This window comes from Diadema setosum, chromosome 9 (assembly GCF_964275005.1).
Source record: "Diadema setosum chromosome 9, eeDiaSeto1, whole genome shotgun sequence".
In the NCBI taxonomy this organism is placed as follows: Eukaryota; Metazoa; Echinodermata; class Echinoidea; order Diadematoida; family Diadematidae; genus Diadema; species Diadema setosum.
Genome location: NC_092693.1, coordinates 37,146,298 through 37,166,108, shown reverse-complemented (window position 1 = coordinate 37,166,108; position 19,811 = coordinate 37,146,298). Strand labels below are relative to the sequence as shown.

General features: G+C 36.5%; 1 protein-coding gene across 1 annotated transcript in view; it reads right to left on the bottom strand.

Moving 5' to 3' along the window:
• Nucleotides 1-551: 551 nt before the first annotated feature.
• LOC140232685 (ribosomal biogenesis factor-like) overlaps nucleotides 552-19,811 on the bottom strand; it is an 89,002-nt gene continuing 69,742 nt past the window's right edge. The window contains exon 4 of the mRNA XM_072312797.1: nucleotides 552-979. Within this exon, the coding sequence (XP_072168898.1) occupies nucleotides 896-979 (84 nt within the window). The 3' untranslated portion in view covers nucleotides 552-895. The remainder of the gene's footprint in view (nucleotides 980-19,811) is intronic.

Sequence of the window (19,811 nt, the reverse complement as noted above, 5' to 3'; positions counted from 1 at the left end):
CAAAATTTGTCTTCCATGAATGCTTGGAGGCTACTTTGTTAAAAGTGATATTGAGTTACAGTGTCATATGTAGGTCCAAACTTTGTGACCAAACAGGAGACTAAATGTTTGTTCCATTTTAATGAGGGGAGTTGCATAACCCTCTGCCTGGCACATTTATTTCTGTCCATTTGTATGTCTGTAAACTTTGTGCTCATTTGACTACTTGGCACAATAAGGGTTAATTGAAACAAAGGCCTCGTTCTAAAGTCATCTTAACTAAGTTGTGGCGATTTTACTTCCAAGTGCAAGATTGAGGAGCATAGTCAAGTATAAAGATGTCACAGAGGTGAACTGACACATCAAATATTTGGAAGACCATGAAACACAAGCTCAGGTTGTCCTCTTTAAAAGCTTTACCAGGACAAAGTGGTGTGCACAGATGTCACTGAACTATCTCTCTCTCTTCTCTCTCTCTCCCTCCCTCTCTCCCTCCCTCTCTCCCTCCCTCTCTCCCTCCCTCTCTCCCTCCCTCTCTCCCCCTCTCTCTAACAAACTATTTCACTCTTTTCCTTACTCTTCTCTCTCCCTCCATCTATTTCGCTCCCTCTATCTTTCCTTCGTGCTGTTCTGCTCCACCATGGCCCCTCCCTCGACAGGAAACGTCAAAGACCGGCGATCAATTTTCATTACGCATCATGATCTCCCACTTCTACCATCATTCATAACCGACGCATCACACAGCTTCCCTCGTTGTCGTGGCGGTCCCCACCCCCTCCTCAGCAAGAGGAGGCGTTGGGAATTGGAAAAACAGCTGTCCTTCCTTTTTTTTCCTCTCCTCGCCTGGGCCAGAGCTATTTTCCCCCTTCCTTTCCCCGTCCCTATCATGTCCTCTTCGAATCCCGCCGCCAACACATCACAGGAACGCCATCTGTGCAGCAGCCGCATCAACGTCCACTCGACTTCCTTCGTCTGATTTCGTCTCTGGTCTGCTCACGACCTGCAGTCAGATCACAAATGTGCAGAACGTTAAACTGATGCAATTTATTTGACTGCTATTACTTGCTCCTTCTCAACTTATCAAAAAACTCAGACAAACCAGGGCCACAATCACAAACTTTCATATTGTGGTAGCAGATATTGACACATCAAGATGTGGAAATGGGAATATTGTGGAAATGCTTCATCTTGTTGTATTGACAATCAATTCCCATTTCAGATCCATTGAACTGTAGGATGGTCACCTCAGAAAATTAAAACTTTTTAGGTGGCTCCAGCCTGGAATCAGAAGGTAGCACTATTTGGCAGTGCACGGTAGGGGTTTCAAAAAACAGAAATGTATCTAATGTGACTCAGTAAACTAACTCAGTAAACTCAGGTGATGGTAATTATTCCAAAGATTTGTTAATCCAAAAACAAAATGAGGTTTGTTATTCTGAAGGTTCATTGATATGAATAATGAAATAGAACTCGTCATTCTCAACGTTTGTTGACCTGAAAACAAAATATGGCTCGTTAATCTGAAAATGAAACAAAAGTGCATACTAACAAGCCTTCTGAATGACTAACTTCATTTCAGTTTCAGATTAACAAACCTCCAGAATAACAAACTTTATTTCATTTTCAGATTAATGACCCCTCAAAATAACAAACCTTACTTCATTATCACATTATTTGACATACCTTTGAAATAATAAAACCTGTGGAATAATGAACTGTAACAGTAAACTCTTTTATGATACCAATAATCATGTTTGAGTGTTTCCTTTCAGAAAATGCACTGCTATGCAAAATACCCTGCTATTTACTCGAATTCAGTGCCACGCAATGTATCTATAAGCCATGTGTTGAGACTCATATATAAATCAGAGGAATAAAATGATGAATTATGGAAGTAAGCATTTATCATATTGAAGTCAGCCTCCACATTGCTAAGCAGGTGAAAGTTTGTCAAATATATGGCACTGGCAAACAATGCACAATACTGTAAAAGTTGACATTTTCACGTACAGATATTTTCATGAATGAGGAGGTCACAGACATTTTGGCAAGGCGCTGTTTTTGCAATTTGACACTGATTTACGTGCACTAATACCCGAGCATGTGGCGTTATTTTCGCGTGTTGTTAAATTTGCGACCCAAAAGTGATTCGCAAAATCTGAGAAAATTAAACCCTTGCAAAAATAACAGCTTTTTCAGTAATGCATTAATCAATTAGTCAACTTTTTGATCAGAATCACTCTTTGTTTGACACAAGGATAATAATTACAAAATTAATATATTAATGTGATAAATAATAATTGCATTTATATGGCGCCTCATACTGACGTTTCTAAGTGCACTTTGCTACTCATACAAATAGATTAGAAAACACAATAACAATAACAATAACATTAACAAGAAAATAAAAAAGAGAAAATAAAAAAGAGAAAAAAAGTACAGTATGCTTCTGCCATTGTGACCTACTTGTAGGAGATTCATAGGTGGACTTTTTGTTTTCATTTTTGATGTCCACATCAGTAGACTTGAAGCTAATATTGATGATTTGTACAAAGTACATATTTGAAGATTCAATGGCACAAGCCATCTCAACAAGTGGAGAAATAATGGGTCAGAAGAAAACTGTATACATTTTATGTATTTTTTTGTAGCATTAGACAAAATGATTTATGCAAATTTTGGGTGATAACAGAGTCATTCAACCGTCATAGCACTTGCAACACTTCGGCTATGCAACTTTAAAAGCATTAGAAGCAGACATAAAACACTGGCCTACACTTTAAGACACATCCACACTTAAGTGGGGTCCTAATGGAAGATCTGTCAGCCATCTTCACCGGTGCAATAAAATATGTTTGTTCCGAATATTACCCGTGCAGACAAGAGGCGAAATATGCCAGCGACGACGCTCACACGAAAGAATGAAGATGCCAATTGAGTGTACCCATTCCTGACATTGTTGGCAACCGACTGGATATCGCGTAACCGTGTAGGAGAAAAACCTGGGATGCTAAAAATATTTTGGCCCTGCTGCAAGGATGAAAAGTGGAGGGGTTCGGATTGATAATCCAGGTTCAAGTGCCGTGACCAATGCTGACGTGACAGGCAGGAATCAGAAAAACAAGGCGGGGGCGCTCTCCACACCGGAGGAGGGAAGGCCGGTATAAGAAATAGTGTCTGTTCCTGATACTGACACCTACACGCAACTCGGGGACCAATGTAAACAAGACGCTTGACAGGGAGTTATGACAAGAAAACTTGCCGTGAAGGGGACAGAGGAAGTGAAAAATTTACAAAATGTGGACCACTTAATGCCGTATGGCATGTTTTCATTCTCCGTCTCTGTTCAGGCCTCTGTTTTCTTAATTTCAACTAAGAGCAAAAATGAAACGGATTTGATAGAAGCATGACATGAAAATTTCTCTTTTCTATAGTGTATCTTATCGCTATTAAAGAAGAAAAGAAGAATCAACTTTAATGCTTCAGATACAAAAACAAAGTCAAGCTCCAAATGAAGTAATGCAAAAATCTACATATGTTCAGATTGCAGACACAACATGCTGAATTAAATTCATAAAACACAAATGCACAGACAAACACACACACACACACACACATAAAAAAATTAAATATTTCAGGCTCATTCCTCTTCATTTAGATAAAAAAAAAACATCCTAAAGATAGTAAGTTCAAATCCTCCACAGACCATAACCATATTGTGAAATGGTATTCCTCCTGCAATGAATATGCTTTTCTTTGACTTCATGCCTAATTTCACAAGGCAAGATGTTTGTACGAAAGTATGTTAAAGGTCCTGTTTACCTTTGGGAGCAGTGATTTAAAAAATTGTCAAGATATCACTTTTGACGCATATATGTTTAGGTCAGTTGTATCACAAAAACATCCTACCAAATAAAATTTTTGCAGTAAAGCCTAAAATATAAGGAGATATCACTATTTTTCTGTACATGGTTTAGTCTGGAAACATTTTTATTATAACTATTGTTCACATTTTGTATATTTGACAATACTAAACTCGCTGTATCATTCAACACCTTTAAACCATGAGAAAAGACTGTTCCACAGACAGAACAATGCAGTATGATCTTCTTTATCCAGGCTAGAGATACATACAGAGATACCATAGGACACAGGCACTTGACAGGATTCAAACTCGGGAGCTCCAACTGAATGTTAAGAGTCTTATCCACTATACCACAACTAGTGCCCCCAAATTTCATGCAGCACATAAGACTCATAATCGCACAATGGATAATAGCGATTATATTTTTCTGTGATTTTCAATTTCATTCCCTGTATTTACAGTGTATTACTATTTACAGTATCTAAAAATTTCTGCTATAGTTGGTCTCCCCCCCCCCCCCCCTTAACCCAATTCCTCTCTTGGTACCTGGTGGGTACCATACAAAGTCTAAGTCTACATAATGAGCATTGCAGAGGGAAAGGGGTAAATCGGCTGAAGTTTAAAGGACAAGTTCATCTTCATAAACATAAGGATTGAGAGAATGCAGCAATATTAGTAGAACACATCAGTGAAAGTTTGAGGAAAATTGGACAATCGATGCAAAAGTTATGAATTTGTAAAATTTTTGAGTTGGAACCGCTGGATGAGGAGACTACTAAGGCTCATGATGTCATATGAGTACAACAGTATAAAGAAAATGTAAAGAAAATTCAACATATTTTCACTTTTTTTCGCATAATACACTGTAAAAGAGCACTTGACTTGCCTCTTTCTAAAGGCAAGTGGAATAATATTACCTATAACATATGTCAGTAACAAGTCAAGGGAATGTGTACTTTTTTCAAAAGATGAAATTTTGTGAAATTCTCTTTATATTTTCCTTATATTGTTGTACGCATGTGACATCATACACTGCAGTAGTCTTCTCATCCAGCCGTGACTGTAAAAAAACTTCAAAAATTCATAAATTTTGAACGGATTGTCTGATTTTCCTCAAACTTTCAATGATGTGTTCTACTAATATTGCTACATTCTCTCAATCCTATGTTAATGACGGTGAACTTGTCCTTTAAAGTTCACGGCAGATGAATGTAGTTAAGAATTATAGTTTTACAGAGCAGTAATCCTTGAATGCTTAGACAACAATACACATGTTAGGGGGGGTTTACAGTTGAGATGTTGGTTGTACATGTACCTCGATTTTGCTGGTAACCCCCCCAGAAAGTCAACTTAAAAGGGAAAAAAAAATAACTCTGCCAAGCTTAATCAGGGACCAGTTCTAATGAAGAGTCTTCTATGCTTTTTATGCCATATCAAACAACTTCCTCCACAGTTTTGTTGATTTGCAGCTACCATAGCAACTTGACTTTGTTACTTTCCACTATAATATTATTTCCTGCTTGGCTCATAATATAATATGCCCTAATTTGCACTGCCCCCCCCCCCCCCCTCCCGGATCAAAACAGCTCAATTTGATTTTTGACAGTCCAGAAAAGAATACTGTCATGCATAAAAGTAGTGAATTACGAAAGACACTAATATGCCAATGACAAACCGTAATCAACACAGAAATAATCCAGAATAAGTCTGAATGTTTATATTTGAATTATAATGTAAAATATCAAATGAGTGCACATTATTTGATCAATAGAAACTAGGGACATGTAGTGATATAGTCATAGCCTTCACACAAGTTGCTTTATAGAGCTCTGATGGAATAGATTAAATGAATCTTTAAAAACAACAAAACACTTAACAAAATGATCACAGTGACATGAAAACGAAATCTTTGGATACTATAGTTCTTTAAACGATCAACGTGGGCTGACAGTATTTGATAATCTTAAATCTTGCTGCTGGGATGGGAATCTACTTACAGTACATATGCCAAGGGCTCAGGGACAAGTACATAAAGGACACAGAATCATGCTTTTCTTGTCAAGATCTTACGGAGGACTGTGAAGCCTTATGACAAAAGACCACAAAAGAAAGCCACACCCCCTTTCAGTATCAAAGAAGAAAAGTCTTAAAAACATGCCCAGTAACGATTATTTTAATTACATTCACCTTCTGCACTGAAAATGAGGGGATTTCGTCTTTTTTATCCACGTCAAGATTTTCTTTCGTCATGTCCATGTGAACATTCATCTTCCTGCCACTTGTGTGGCAACATACTCACTTTCACATGTTAGAAATATGTTTAAAGACACAGTGTTACTTCTATGTGGTCTTTAACCCACCTGAAAGTTCAAATATGCATAAGATGAATTATGAAATGTTGACTGTAACAAGGCTGACACTTAAGAGGCTTTCTCAATGATAATGATGAATATGATCACACTACTACTAGTACTACTGCTACTACTACTACTACTACTACTACTAGTACTACTATTGATATAATAATAGTAATAACAATAACAATAATAATAATGATAATAATAATAATAATAATAATAATAATAATAATAATAATAATAATATTAATAACAATAATGATTATAATAATAATAATAATAATAATAATAATAATAATGATAATAATAATAATAATAATAATGATAATGATAATAATAATAATAATAATAATAATAATAATAATAATAATAATAATAATAATAATAATAATTATATTAATAACAATAATGATTATGATAATAATAATAATGATAATATTAGCAGTAATACTGTCCGCAGTCACTGATAGAAATGTTCTATATCATCACCGCAATAATTTGAAAAAAAATGATGATAGTTGTAATATGATCAAGAATATGGAAAATATTACAGATGATCATGACAAATATGAAACCCATCATCATCATCATCATCATTATCAACAATGTTACGCCCCTTTCAAACCAACGTTCAATGACATAAAAATGCTATTTATACAGTTCTCAAAATACTTAAAGAGATGTGGGGACAAGTGAGGAGGAATTAATCTCCAACTGATGGATCACTTCCATCATCAAACCGTGAAGAAGACGCAATCTCTTATCATATCATCGGGTCTTCAAAGCTCGTTAACAGGAGTCTGGAGGGGAAAATGAAACTCCAGGAATGCTCCATCACGGTTAACTCCTCCATCGATCAGAGGGAACAGTCAACCATTGTCACTCATTGCTGAAAAGAAAGATTTGGACTCCCATTCCCAAAAGAAAGAGGAACATCTCAGGAAGGTTTTCTTTGTTTTGTTTTGTTTTTTGTTTTTTTCTAAGAAGAAATTTGTCATGTTTCGATATACAGTGTATTTCTCTCCAAAGTTTTGACTCCTTCCCCTCTGGTATCATCCCTCACACACGAGTACCGGGGAGATGTAATGAGTCTTGAGGGAGCAGTAGAAGAGAGGCAGTAAATCCCACTAATTTGTTTCCTGACAGTCAGTCTGCCATGTTCAAGTTGTTCCCACTGTGATGTAAGAACCACAGCTGGTACTTGACGTCATGTGAGATTACACAATAATAACAATATTAACAACAACAATATGCACAATCATATAACAACAACAACAACAAAATCTAAGTGAATTATAGAAGATGAATGGTTGAAGAGATCTTACACAATGTACAGAAGGATCAGAGGGAAAAAAAAAAAAACATTTGTTGGATTTCTACCTGACTCAAGAAGTAGTGATGAGACTGGGAGATGGATGGATAGAGAGATAGAGAGAGAATAAAAGAGAGAAAGAAAGAGAGAGAGAGAGAGGGAGATAAAATGGAGACAGATGAACAGAAGAACAGAGGCCACTAACAGGCAGCAAATAGGAAACAAGGGAAACATATGGAGACAACTGAAACAAAATATGAAAAGATAGGAGACAGGTGCATATGCATGTGTGAGTAAGAGACAAAGAGATAGATAGATAGATAGATAGATAGATAGATAGATAAATAAATAGATAGATAGATTGATAGATAGATTGATAGATAGATAGATAGACAGATACATACATACATAGATAAGATACATACATAGATTGATAGATACATACATATGTGCACAGAAAGATAGATAGATAGATGGAGAAAGAGAGGGAGAGAGATGAAGTATTAGAAATTTACATCTGTGAGGAATACCTATGCAACCCTTGACATACATGTGTAAATCATTGTGATATCTTCCCCAATCACGGTTTGAAATATGGCTCCACATTGCTACCATATCTGAAAGTGATGCCATGCCATCCATCTTTCCATTTGTACCCCGAAATTAGTGGCATATTTCACTGCTTGGAGTTGCTTTAAATCAGCATGGTGATGCTATCCTCCAAACTTCACTCACTGTCCTTGCTTTCCTTGCGTGTTTTCTTTTCTTATGGGACATATATCCACAGTCAATACTTTACCAGGACCACTGCATTTCAGCTTCACCGATATAATCATCTTACCAAGGAGGTACAAGGTGCCTAGTACCTCCTTGATCTTACTATAGTTTGTTGGCAAACATAGAGAATGTAAAGTGGTACATCATAGCATACAGCAGGAGATTATGGCTTCTACCAACTTGTTGCATTTTTTTTTTGTAGGTGAGCTTTCATCCACTCTTGTGGACTTTCTGAAGCCAAGTGATAAAATATCATCCCTAACTGATGAAGATTTCTGTAATATCATAAAGTTATTATCATGTTTTGTCAGTTTGGAGCCAGAAAAAAAAAGCTTGTTGAACAGTGAGATCACTTTCTTGGTTCGACTTTCTTACATATCAGTTTTACACTAACGTGCATACCACTCCCACTGAAGGGAGATGCACAGGTTAACTTTACAATGGAACATCCTGCCCCACTGCATTTTTCAGTATCTAAAGAGATATGACATCTAATCACCATGGTTTTCAAAGTTAGCTGAAACCCCTCCCCAACCCCACTTTCCTTTCAGTTCAAGCCAAGTCAAGTCAAGTCTCCTCGCCCACCCACTGTGAGCTCAGTCGCCTGCAGTTACACTCTAATGAATGATTCCAAGAGGCTGTTTTCATAAAAATAAAAGCTCTTCAAAACTTTCCCAAGTGTGTCCAATCACAGCTATATACATCCACCATCCCAGATTTCTTTTCCCTCATATAATGGGCAGTTGGCATCTACTTGAGCATCTTCTCACTCTTTGTTCCTGATGAAGAAGAAGGAGCGGTCATTCTTGCATGACAGGAGACCGATATATACTCATCCTCAATTTCTTAAACTCCTATTGATGAATTGTGAGAATGCCTGATTACAGAAGGCTGATGGCTGACCATTTACAAATGCCTTTCTTTGCCACCGCGGTCCATTGCCGTAAATAAATGATGCGCAAAAGTGGAGGCAGTCGTATAAAGTTTCTTTTAGGGGGGATGGCTCTCTTGGGGTCCAACTGGTGAGAAGACATCCGGAGTTTGGTTCTTAACCCGATGAGGACGAGTCCCAAGTATACTCGGGCAGGTGTCTATGGGAAATGTTTGTTGTAGCCAAATCAGCCCGTCCTCAACAGGTTAAGTTGACAACCAGACAGGTAGAGCTGATGACTGCTGATTCACCTAAATTCCCAACCATTCTATCATTTCTAATAAAGATCATTGCATGAGAAGCTACAGTGATCCCATTATAGATGAGTGATATGATTACTATTATGACATTGTCGCATTATTGTAAAGTTGCCATTGATCCATAGTTTCTTTTTTCCCTTCAATATGTACAAGTGAACAACTGCACTGAACATTGTTCATGATTGAATAGATGTATCCGTGCAATCTGTACAATTATTATTTATGGTTTGCAGGAAGCACACTGCCCCCCCCCCCCCCCATATAAACTTACACAGACATGACAAACTTTTATGACTTCCAGAATTGTCACAAATGATCGTAGCTTCTGGCCTTTGCCTACCATCTGGTGCCCAAACTTAGATTTTAAAAGAAACTACTATGTATTTCATACCAGTCTGATCAGGTAGATATATTCAGCTAGGTTTAGAAAATGATAAGAATTGTGAGGTCAGACAATGTCTGATATAACTATAAATTCAAATCTTCCTTTTAAATCCGAACTTCAATGCAACAAGCTACAAAATTTAAAAAGCAAGAAATACAGCTTTTATGAGGGACAAAAATGACTGAGAGCAAGAAAATATATAAGTATGGTAGTTATTTGGTATGGATGACTGATCATGTTAAATATTATGTGATGAGACACTTTTTGAACTATCGTAAAGAGATGGAATCTTTAAACACATTGAAGTCATCCTTGTCACTTCTAAACTGCCATGGGCCTCTGCAGAACTGCTGAATCTAAAATAACTTTTAGGATTTATCACTGCTGCAGCTCAGAGAGAAATTATTTCAAGTGTTTCCCATCTCAAGGGGCGGGAGGTATGTCAGCTAAAACACTTGAAGAGATTACAGGCTTTAAAGCGCAATTCCAACATCATGGTCAACTTGACTTTGAAAAAAAAAATATATATATATAAATAAATCAGAAGTGCAGAATAGAAGTAGTTTCATCAAAATTGGGCCCAAAATAAGAGAGTAAGGGAATATTTAGAGTTTCACATGTTTCTACTGAGTAGTGTATTGGTTACACTGACATATGTAAATTAGTGGAATTCCAGTAAAGGATGCAAAGAGAATACAAACTTTCAAAAAACATATAGTGGAATTCTACTGATTATTTATCATACAACTTGAACATGATATGTAATTGCACAATGAGCCTCTTTGTGACTTTTAACTTTTGCCGTAACTTGCCATGAATCTCCATTGCCATTGAGATAACTCCTTATCAATATTGATTTTTTTTTATAATCTTTTCATCATAGTTCAAGTTATCCATCTTGTAAATTATTCCCATTTGTATGAAATGTGTTCTGTTTATCTGATGTAGCAGTATTCAATTTTTTTTTTCTAATTTTTTCTTCATTTTAAAGAAAACTCCATTTTGCAATGAATGCTTGATCATGCAGATTGTCATTCATTCTGGGTCACTTGGGCATGCCGGAACTTAACCGTAATTACCGAGCATTGCAGAGATAATGTATGCTAGACTTGTCAACATTCAAACTGGTTTGTAAGAATGATAAGCTGGATAAACAGAGCTGTAGCTCTTGTACTTATTGAGATAAGACAAATAAGGACTTATCTTTTTTTTTAATCCCTTCTAAAGATTTTAAAGACACTGTGAATACAAGCTTCAATATCAATAGACAACTTTCATTTGAGTGAATAGGCACAGGAACAAAATTGGCTCAAGAAATACTGGCTAAGAGAGCCATACAAACAGACAAACAGACAAGCAAAGGAAGACAAATGCTGACAAACAAGCAATCCTAAAAAAAAAAATCAACTCAAGACTCAACTCATACTCAAAACTGAAATATAGGGAGGTAGGGCTACAGGGCATGCCTTTGAGTTGATTACTTAGGGACTTGATCCATTGCGTAGGGACTTGATCCATTGTGTAGGGACTTGATCCAAACCAATCTGTCTAAAAGCGATGTTTGATAGGAAAGATTAGGAGTACAATGGAAAATAGATACCAAGAGTGAGAGATGGGTCACCAAACAGAAGGATCAGACAGCATTGATACCATGTGGGGAAGAGAAGGCTTACCTGCAAGCACAGACAATACACATCATTACTGTGATTGTTTGATTTAAGTCTTTTTGCCACTAAGGCAGCTATCAACACCAAGCAGCCCTATACAGAACTGACGTGTCCATTACATGAGGCAGAAAAGAATGGCTATCAATCTGGTTTCTCCTATATACTTGGTCATTTGTCTTTTTGTTTGTTAGTTTATTTTCTTTTGTTTTTGTTTTTTTTTTGTTAGGAAAGATGAGGAGGTCTCAAACTTTTCAAAAAGAAATGAAAAGAAAAGGAACTAAAGCATTTGTTGAATGTAGTACAATCTGCCAAGCGTTGCAAGATGAAGCAGAATTGTGGCACAGTACTTTTTGAAACCTTGAGTTATTGAAACTTCTAAACCATACACAATACTAGGAAAAAAAACCCCCACATAGAATACATAACAACATTTGTGAGAATAAGACTTGGAAATATAGCACATTAATCAATTATCCTTACTTTCTGAGGTCCAATTCTAAAATGCAAAAATTATACTTCAAATCATAATGACAATGCATTGCTTACCTAGTCTTTGGCATGTGCCGTTGATAGTTCATGAAATTTGGAGTGAATTGAATAATCAAAGAGAAATAAACCTTACCTACCCAGGACAAAGAAAAAGTGGCTTCAATGAAACCTATCGTGGAACTTTATTGAATTCCTATTTGATGAAAAAATATTCTAGTTATGTGAAGAATTGTGTGGTAAAAAGGTGAACAGACTTACAAATGTGCAACTGAAAACATTAAAACCTACGTATTTACATCTTTAATCACAAATCAATGAGATAAAGCTTCTTCTGCAAATCTGAAGCTATGAAAGATAGAAAAAAATAGAATCAAAACAGATAGATTGCAACTGATCAAAAAGATCATCCTACATCAATGCAAGTGAACAAGGAAAAACAGAATGAATCCATTCAGTCACAGACTTCAAAATTTTATGCGAACAAAGCGACAAAGGTTTCCTTTGAGGGAAAGAAAGTTTTGCCTGTCTGTCTGACGAATGAGTGACATTTTTTCTTTCTTCAAGGGGGGACACAGCTTCCAAATGAAAATTAAGCATGTCGTCTCCACCAGAAGGTGCACAATGCTTGACCCTTGACCCCCTACACTTCATAACAGCTTCATTTAGAACTCTCTCAGTTTCGATCTGCCCGCCCATCATAACTGCCACCGCCACAGGCAAATCGCGGTTTGAGAAGAAACATGATTCATTCTGTAGAGGGATTCTATCTGGGCACATGGTGATTTAAACTTTGGAAAGTGATAAAAAGAAAGGATATGACAGAGCTTCTCCTTAAAGGTAGGGGATACCTTTTACAGACCTCCCAAAATGCAGCAAAACATTAAATATGAACCTCAGGGGACTTGTTTAGGCCACTGCTGAGAAATTTGGAAGTCAACAGTTATCTACAATTTGAATAATGCACAAAACTCAACTACTCAGTAGTTCTGTGTGTCAGCCACACTTACGCCTTTTTGTTGCAGTCTTCTGTATTTTTTATCTATAAACACAAATATAAGAGCTGATGTAACAGCATATAGAGTGTGTGGCAAGAATGTATATAGAAATGTTTGTAAGTTTTGATGAACTTTCTTCACAAAATATACATGATGGACACACATGCAGTGCATGGGTCTGCAAAGGTAGCCTAGTAATGTACTGGAATTTACGGTGAGCCCCGAAAAAAATTCAATTCAAAATCTAACGGTCAATAAAAATGTACTAAATGTTACCTTCCACTTTCAATACTTTATGGGAGTTTCTAAAATGATACTCTCTTCAACATACCACTGTATTTATACAACTCTTCATTTAAGGCATGCAAATGGGATTCCCTACCTTTAAAATCTTACTTGTATAGAAAGGAACAAAAAAAAAATCCTTGAAAAAATGTGTTACGGTTAGGTCTTTAAACAACAACAACGACAACAACAAAAATAAACAGCAATTCAAATTTTGCCACTAAAGGAATATGTAAAATACAAATAATTACAAGCATGCCCCTATATAAATTAGTGGCAGTTGATCATACAATACTCCTATAATCAGCAACATCAAAACCACTGATAATATTTCTGACATCAAAACTCTCATTAGTCAACAATGTCTGTATGATTAGCATAGTTAGAAAAATACTTATGTCATAGGTAATTATACTATTGACTGTAATCATAAAATATCATGTTGATAGTTTGCTATTATCATTAATGTCTTATATATCATCACCATCATAATTCCATCATCATTACCAAATCATGATTATTTAATCTAATTTTGATAATGAACAGAAACATAACATCTGACACAGACACTGTTGAATTTTCGCATTAATGACATTCTAATATGCCTCTTATTAATGTTTCCTAGGAAAGACTGTTAATGTCATGTATTGTCATGAATCAATTCTTTTTAAGTGTGATTTCCAATGAATGGCCCATTTCATCATACACTTCTGAGTCTGCTCCAAGCTCTGAAGTTTATTCCACTAGTCATTTGCAAATGAGACTTGTCATGACAGTGTCTCGACGGGTGCTGTTCATTATTCCGAAGGTTTGCTATTCCGAAGGTTCGTTGTTCCGAAGGGTCGTTAATCCGAAACACGCAAATTCCCTATACCTAGAGGTTCGTTAATCCGAAAATGAAAAGGGGTTCGTTAATCCAAAAATTTATGGTGTTATTCTGAAGGTTCGTTATTCCGAAGATCGGTTAATCCGAAAATGAAATTCGGAACAATGAACCTTAGGAATAATGAATCTTAGGAATAAAGAGCCTTTGGAATAACGAACCTTCGGAATAACGCGCTGTAACCGTCTCGACAGTATGCCGCATCATTTTGAAATCAAATGTTTCTGCTACAAATGTAACGCCTACATCTTAAGACCACGTAGAATTTTGCAATAACAACCCCAGTGAGGAAAGCTGATTTTGTTTCAATTTCTTAATGTAAAATTAGAAGACAGTGAGATCTGAAAGACCCAAGTGTGGTAAATATCCTCCACCATCTGCTCACAAACAGTAGAGGGATTTACACTGGTAGCAAAACATCCAGGTTTTTCACACATTCACAACTTTCATTAAAAGCTGTTGAGCAACTCCCCAAAAACTCAGTGACACTCCAAACATCAAAAATCTACCTCCAAAGTGATTGTAAAACTTGATCAATCTTTCCCTGTCTTTTGTGAATGTGAATGCTTGCTCACTATTTTCAGCAAAGGACTTGTACAACTTGTACGACTGTACAGTAACGGTTGAGGGTAGGATTCAGCTTGTCATGTTTTGCGAGATATTTAGAAACCACTACATGAAATGTTAAACAGCATACAATTCTAAGGGGAATAAAAAGTTTATTTGATGAAAATCAGTTTTGAAATGACTGAGATATCCAAAAAATAGAAATAAAACAAAGAGATACTATTAAAAGTCGTAGCCTGTCACATTTTATTAGGATCGCTTTTTTAAATATCTCAGCCATTTCAAGACCAATTTTCATCACATAAACGTTGAATCCTTCTTGGAATTACATGCTCTTTCATATTTCATAGGAGGTTTCTCATTGTCATATCAAAATATGTTATAAACCTGATGTAAGGTCTCAACAAAAACTATATGATCCCTTTAAGTGTACTTTGTATTCTATTAAAAAAAAAAATGAAATTACACTATGACACCTGACACTTGACACTGGGGAGCAAAAGGTCATAATAACACTTCAATCCACAGCCGCTTGATCAGCTCCTAATTACTTCTCAGGGGACAAAACTCGTGCTGTGTTTTCATTCCCTTATCTCCTCCAAATATTAGACTAGCGGTTCTTATCTCGTTGGATGTTTAATTGGCCCATACCTCAGTAAATGGGGCATGGATTACGACAAGACTGAATGGTAATCCATCCTGTTTATGCAATGAAAAAAAAAAGAACCCTGAGGCTGTAAAAGTGATTAAATTCATTTCATAAAGTAACTCCGGTCTTGACCTTAGTGTGCTTGTTCGTTTAACCCATTGAGGATGGACTGATTTTGTTAGAACATGCATTTCCCGTTGATCCCTGCCCGAGTATACTCAGGACTCATGCTCAACGGGTTAAGTTGTGCAAATGGAGAGAGGTTTTACAGATTCAGACCTTGATTGATCACGTAAGTCTTCTGGACAGAAACTTCAGTAGCCTGGTTGTCTGACAGATAACTTGTGAATCAAGTATTAAAATCATGCACTGAACACTTTTACCTCCACATGACAGTACGTCGATTGCAAATGTCATTGGAAATTTGTATGAACTAAAGTAACTAATAATGGCAACAACAAAAAAATTCCCTCAACGATTAAGGAGGCCATGTGGATGAAGATAGCTGTCTTAATCAGATGATGCTAATGATGAGGTTGAAAGATAAACTTGCTTCTTGGGACAGACAAGATTTTGATTAATGGCCAATTGAGGGCCAGATGTTCTCCCTGCATCACTTACTCCCAAAAACGTGATTTTTCTACAACAATTTGATCCAGAAGAAAAGATGATGTTCTGACTTCTTGTGACCCCAAACCCCTGGGAGCTGGAGAAAGCAAGTTAGAAAACACCCACTCTCTGGAAAAAACAGGGAGCTACATTCAGCTTGTTCTCTTGTCTGTCATTTCAAAATCATCCCTGCACAACAATCTCCGGTTTCCACAAATCAACCAGAATTTGCATCACAGCTGTGAAGTCATTTATACACAACATTTGTACGAAACTTGCAGCATAACGTGAAATCAAATTCTCATTCAAATGTAATTCTATCAACACTGGCTGTTACTTCTGTTTATGTCATGCTACATGTTCTTGTCTATCTGGAGATCAATGTCAAGCCCCCTGTTCAGACGCAAGCCAGTTCATACCAAAACTCGATAAAGAAACCACAAATTAAGAATCATCGTATCGCCAACAGACCGTTCAGACACTAATCTTGTCCGTTCTGGAAAACGTCGTATAGATGTGCAGTTTCTCACTGCGCTTGTTGTTATGATCATAAGTGACAGGTACAGGGTTACCTTTCATGCGCACTCCCATTAAGCCCCACCCAGTTATACCGTTCTATGGTCGCCATACATTCAGACGCACAATAGACACGATGGAATGCTGATTCGTTATCGAGTTTTAGTTCGAAACGATGCTCTGACCGTTGTTTCGCTATATGTCGTTTCGTTATACGTCATTTTGTTAGTCAGCGTTCACACGTATAAATTCATCGTATAGCTATACCATTTTGGTAAAGCTATACTATTCTGGTATAAATTTTTTTCCGTCTGAACACCCTGAAGATCATAAGGTAGAGACAGAGAGAAAAACATAGAGAGAGAGAGAGAGAGAGAGAGAGAGAGAGAGAGAATTAGTAAGAGATGGGACTGGGAGAAAAAAACGCAGCAGACGTCAGGTTTTGTAGTGTGTGAGCTTCTTGGTTGCCATGGAAACCTGTAATTCCATTTCGCATTTTGTAATATAGGAGTTTCTTTCAAGGCACTGTGATTTGTATTTCAATTGTTTCAAATGTTATCTGAGCATTTGAAGGCACAGCAATCTTTAATCAAATTTTGATTAAACAGTAACACAGCAGATGCTGTAGACCAACGGAGCATATGAGAATAAGCGGTGCTCAGCATATCAGCAAGGAAAACAAAAATTGGCATGTGGACATTGATCAAATTTAAGTGTGCTCTCCAAGCAAAGCATATAGTTATTGAAAATGCCATCTCCCAAACACTTGCAGCTGATAGATCTGCAGATCCCTCTCTCATTAACCGGTTGAGGACGAGTCCCGAGTATAATAGTTAAAGGACAAGTTCACCTTCATAAACATAAGGATTGAGAGAATGTAGCAATATTAGTAGAACACAACATTGAAAGTTTGAGGAAAATCAGACAATCTGTTTAAAAAAATTATGAATTTTTGAAGTTTTTGTGCAGCCACCGCTGGATGAGAAGACTACTGCAGCGTATGATGTCATATGAGTACAACAATATAAGGAAAATATAAAGAGAATTTCACAAAATTTCATCTTTTGAAAAAAAGTACACATTCCCTTGACTCGTTACTGACATATGGTATGGGTAATATTATTCTCCCTGCCTTTAGAAGGAGGCAAGTCAAGTGCTCTTTTATTATGCGAAAAAAGTGAAAATATGTTTAATTTTCTTTACATGTTCTTTATACTGTTGCACGCATATGACATCACAAGCTGTAGTAGTCTCCTCATCCAGCAGTTCCAACACCAGAATTTTAAAAATTCATAACTTTTGCATCGATTGTCTAATTTTCCTCAAACTTTCACTGATGAGTTCTACTAATATTGCTGCATTCTCTCAATCCTTATGTTTATGAAGGTGAACTTGTCCTTTAAGCATAAAGTAAGAATATTTTTCCTCTCCATCTGAGCCAAAAATGGTATCAATTTCCTGTCTTTTATGTCAGTTTATCTATATTTATTTATTTTTTATTCTTTGATACAGTTTATCTATATTTATTTATTTTTTATTCTTTGATACAGTTTATATCAAATCTTTCATTTTTCTAAATGTAAGTACATCACTGGTTCAATATACAGTGTACATGCAGATGTGTACTTATACGTGTTTCATAATGACAGTCAAATATCAAGATATAAAAAAACACAGCAACAACAAAGTGACCTGTGACCTTATACCAAAGTTGCTATGCAACTGTGCCAGAAGACATCGGAAATATCCTCATAAAAATCACACAAAGAGTGATCAATTTGAATAAGTGTGGTGTTCCTCACCTCACATGTTTAATAGACATTATGACTGCTGTGAGCACCTTCTAGCAGCAAGCTTCAATTTTTTTTTTTTTTTTTTTTTTGGGGGGGGGGGGGGGGGGTGACATGACTTCTTGACTCCTTACCAGTCACTACATACCAGCCAACACAGGTGAAACTGCACTGAGAATGTCCAATTAGCTGGAAAATTATTATTACTTTGCATATTACACAAATGCTTTCAGACTGCTGGGTTCTAGGTGCTCTGATGGCAAACACTCCTGAATTTTCTCTAGTTTAGTAGCATTCCTGTTTTTCACTGTTAATGGAAATGGCCAAACACTGCAAATTCTTTTTTCCACTAAGAATGCCCCCCCTCCTTTGTCTATGTTCTTAATACGTGCTCCTCCTCCTCCACATATTTATTCTAGACTACAGTCACAAACCAAACAGCATCTGGCCATGTACTATTGTACAAAATGATGCCATATACCATTTTTCCCATCATCTTTCATATTGTTTCTTTCTTTACTTTTGGCAGGTAGTGGAGTGGTTGGGGATCATATAATCAGAAAAATGACCACAAGGAATGAAGGAGTGGTTCTCGGGGAGCAAACAAGTCAAATTTAGGTATTTTTCTCAGATTTTGAAATAAAACAGAGCGCCCAGTAACATCAAGTTTGAGCTGACATGACATCCCCACACATCTCGATTCACTGGGGTCATTCATCAGTGCTGCCAACCATAAGTGATCTTTACCAACCATCCAGCACTGGAAAAACCAACCATGATTTGAGTCAAGCCTCAGTTTTGACTTCTCTTGAAAATCCCTGAATATTTCTCTCCTTTTTCAAACACAAATCCTGTTTTGTTTGGAGATCCTGTATGAAGATATCCCCCCCCCAAAAAAAAAAGAAAAGAAAAGAAAATAAAGAATCTGTATAGTGATGCCTGAATATTCAGAGCAGAATAAAGAGGAATACAATTGTTGATAGTCTTGTGATAGTCTTGTAACTTTGAGCCCATGACCTAATTTACTTCAGGACTGTCTCTATTTGGTCAAGTTTTATTTCTTCATTCTTCATCATACTCTTCCACTTCATTTGCACTCCATTTCCTCCATAAATCCTACCCATCTCTTAGCATTTTAGGCTTTATATCAATGCTAAACATTAGTTTGAAGTCCAATTTCAATGCAAATCAGCATGACTTACATGATATATGATTTTTTTTTCTTTCTTAGGATTTAAGAACTATGCAATAGACATCTAAAAACAAAGCAATGATTTCTCTCAGGAATTCAGCAGAATTCCCAAGCGAAGAAAAGTAAAAACCTTCCACGGTTGAAAAATTCCAGAAGGAAGAAAAGTAAAGAAAAGAGAAAAACTTGTCCTATTCTGGATTAAATAGTAAGTCACTGATTGTGGACGTAACTGTCATCATGTCCATTTGCCGTAATCTCTCCGGCACCAAGAGAAATGCAGAGGGATAGAAAACGGTCTCCTTA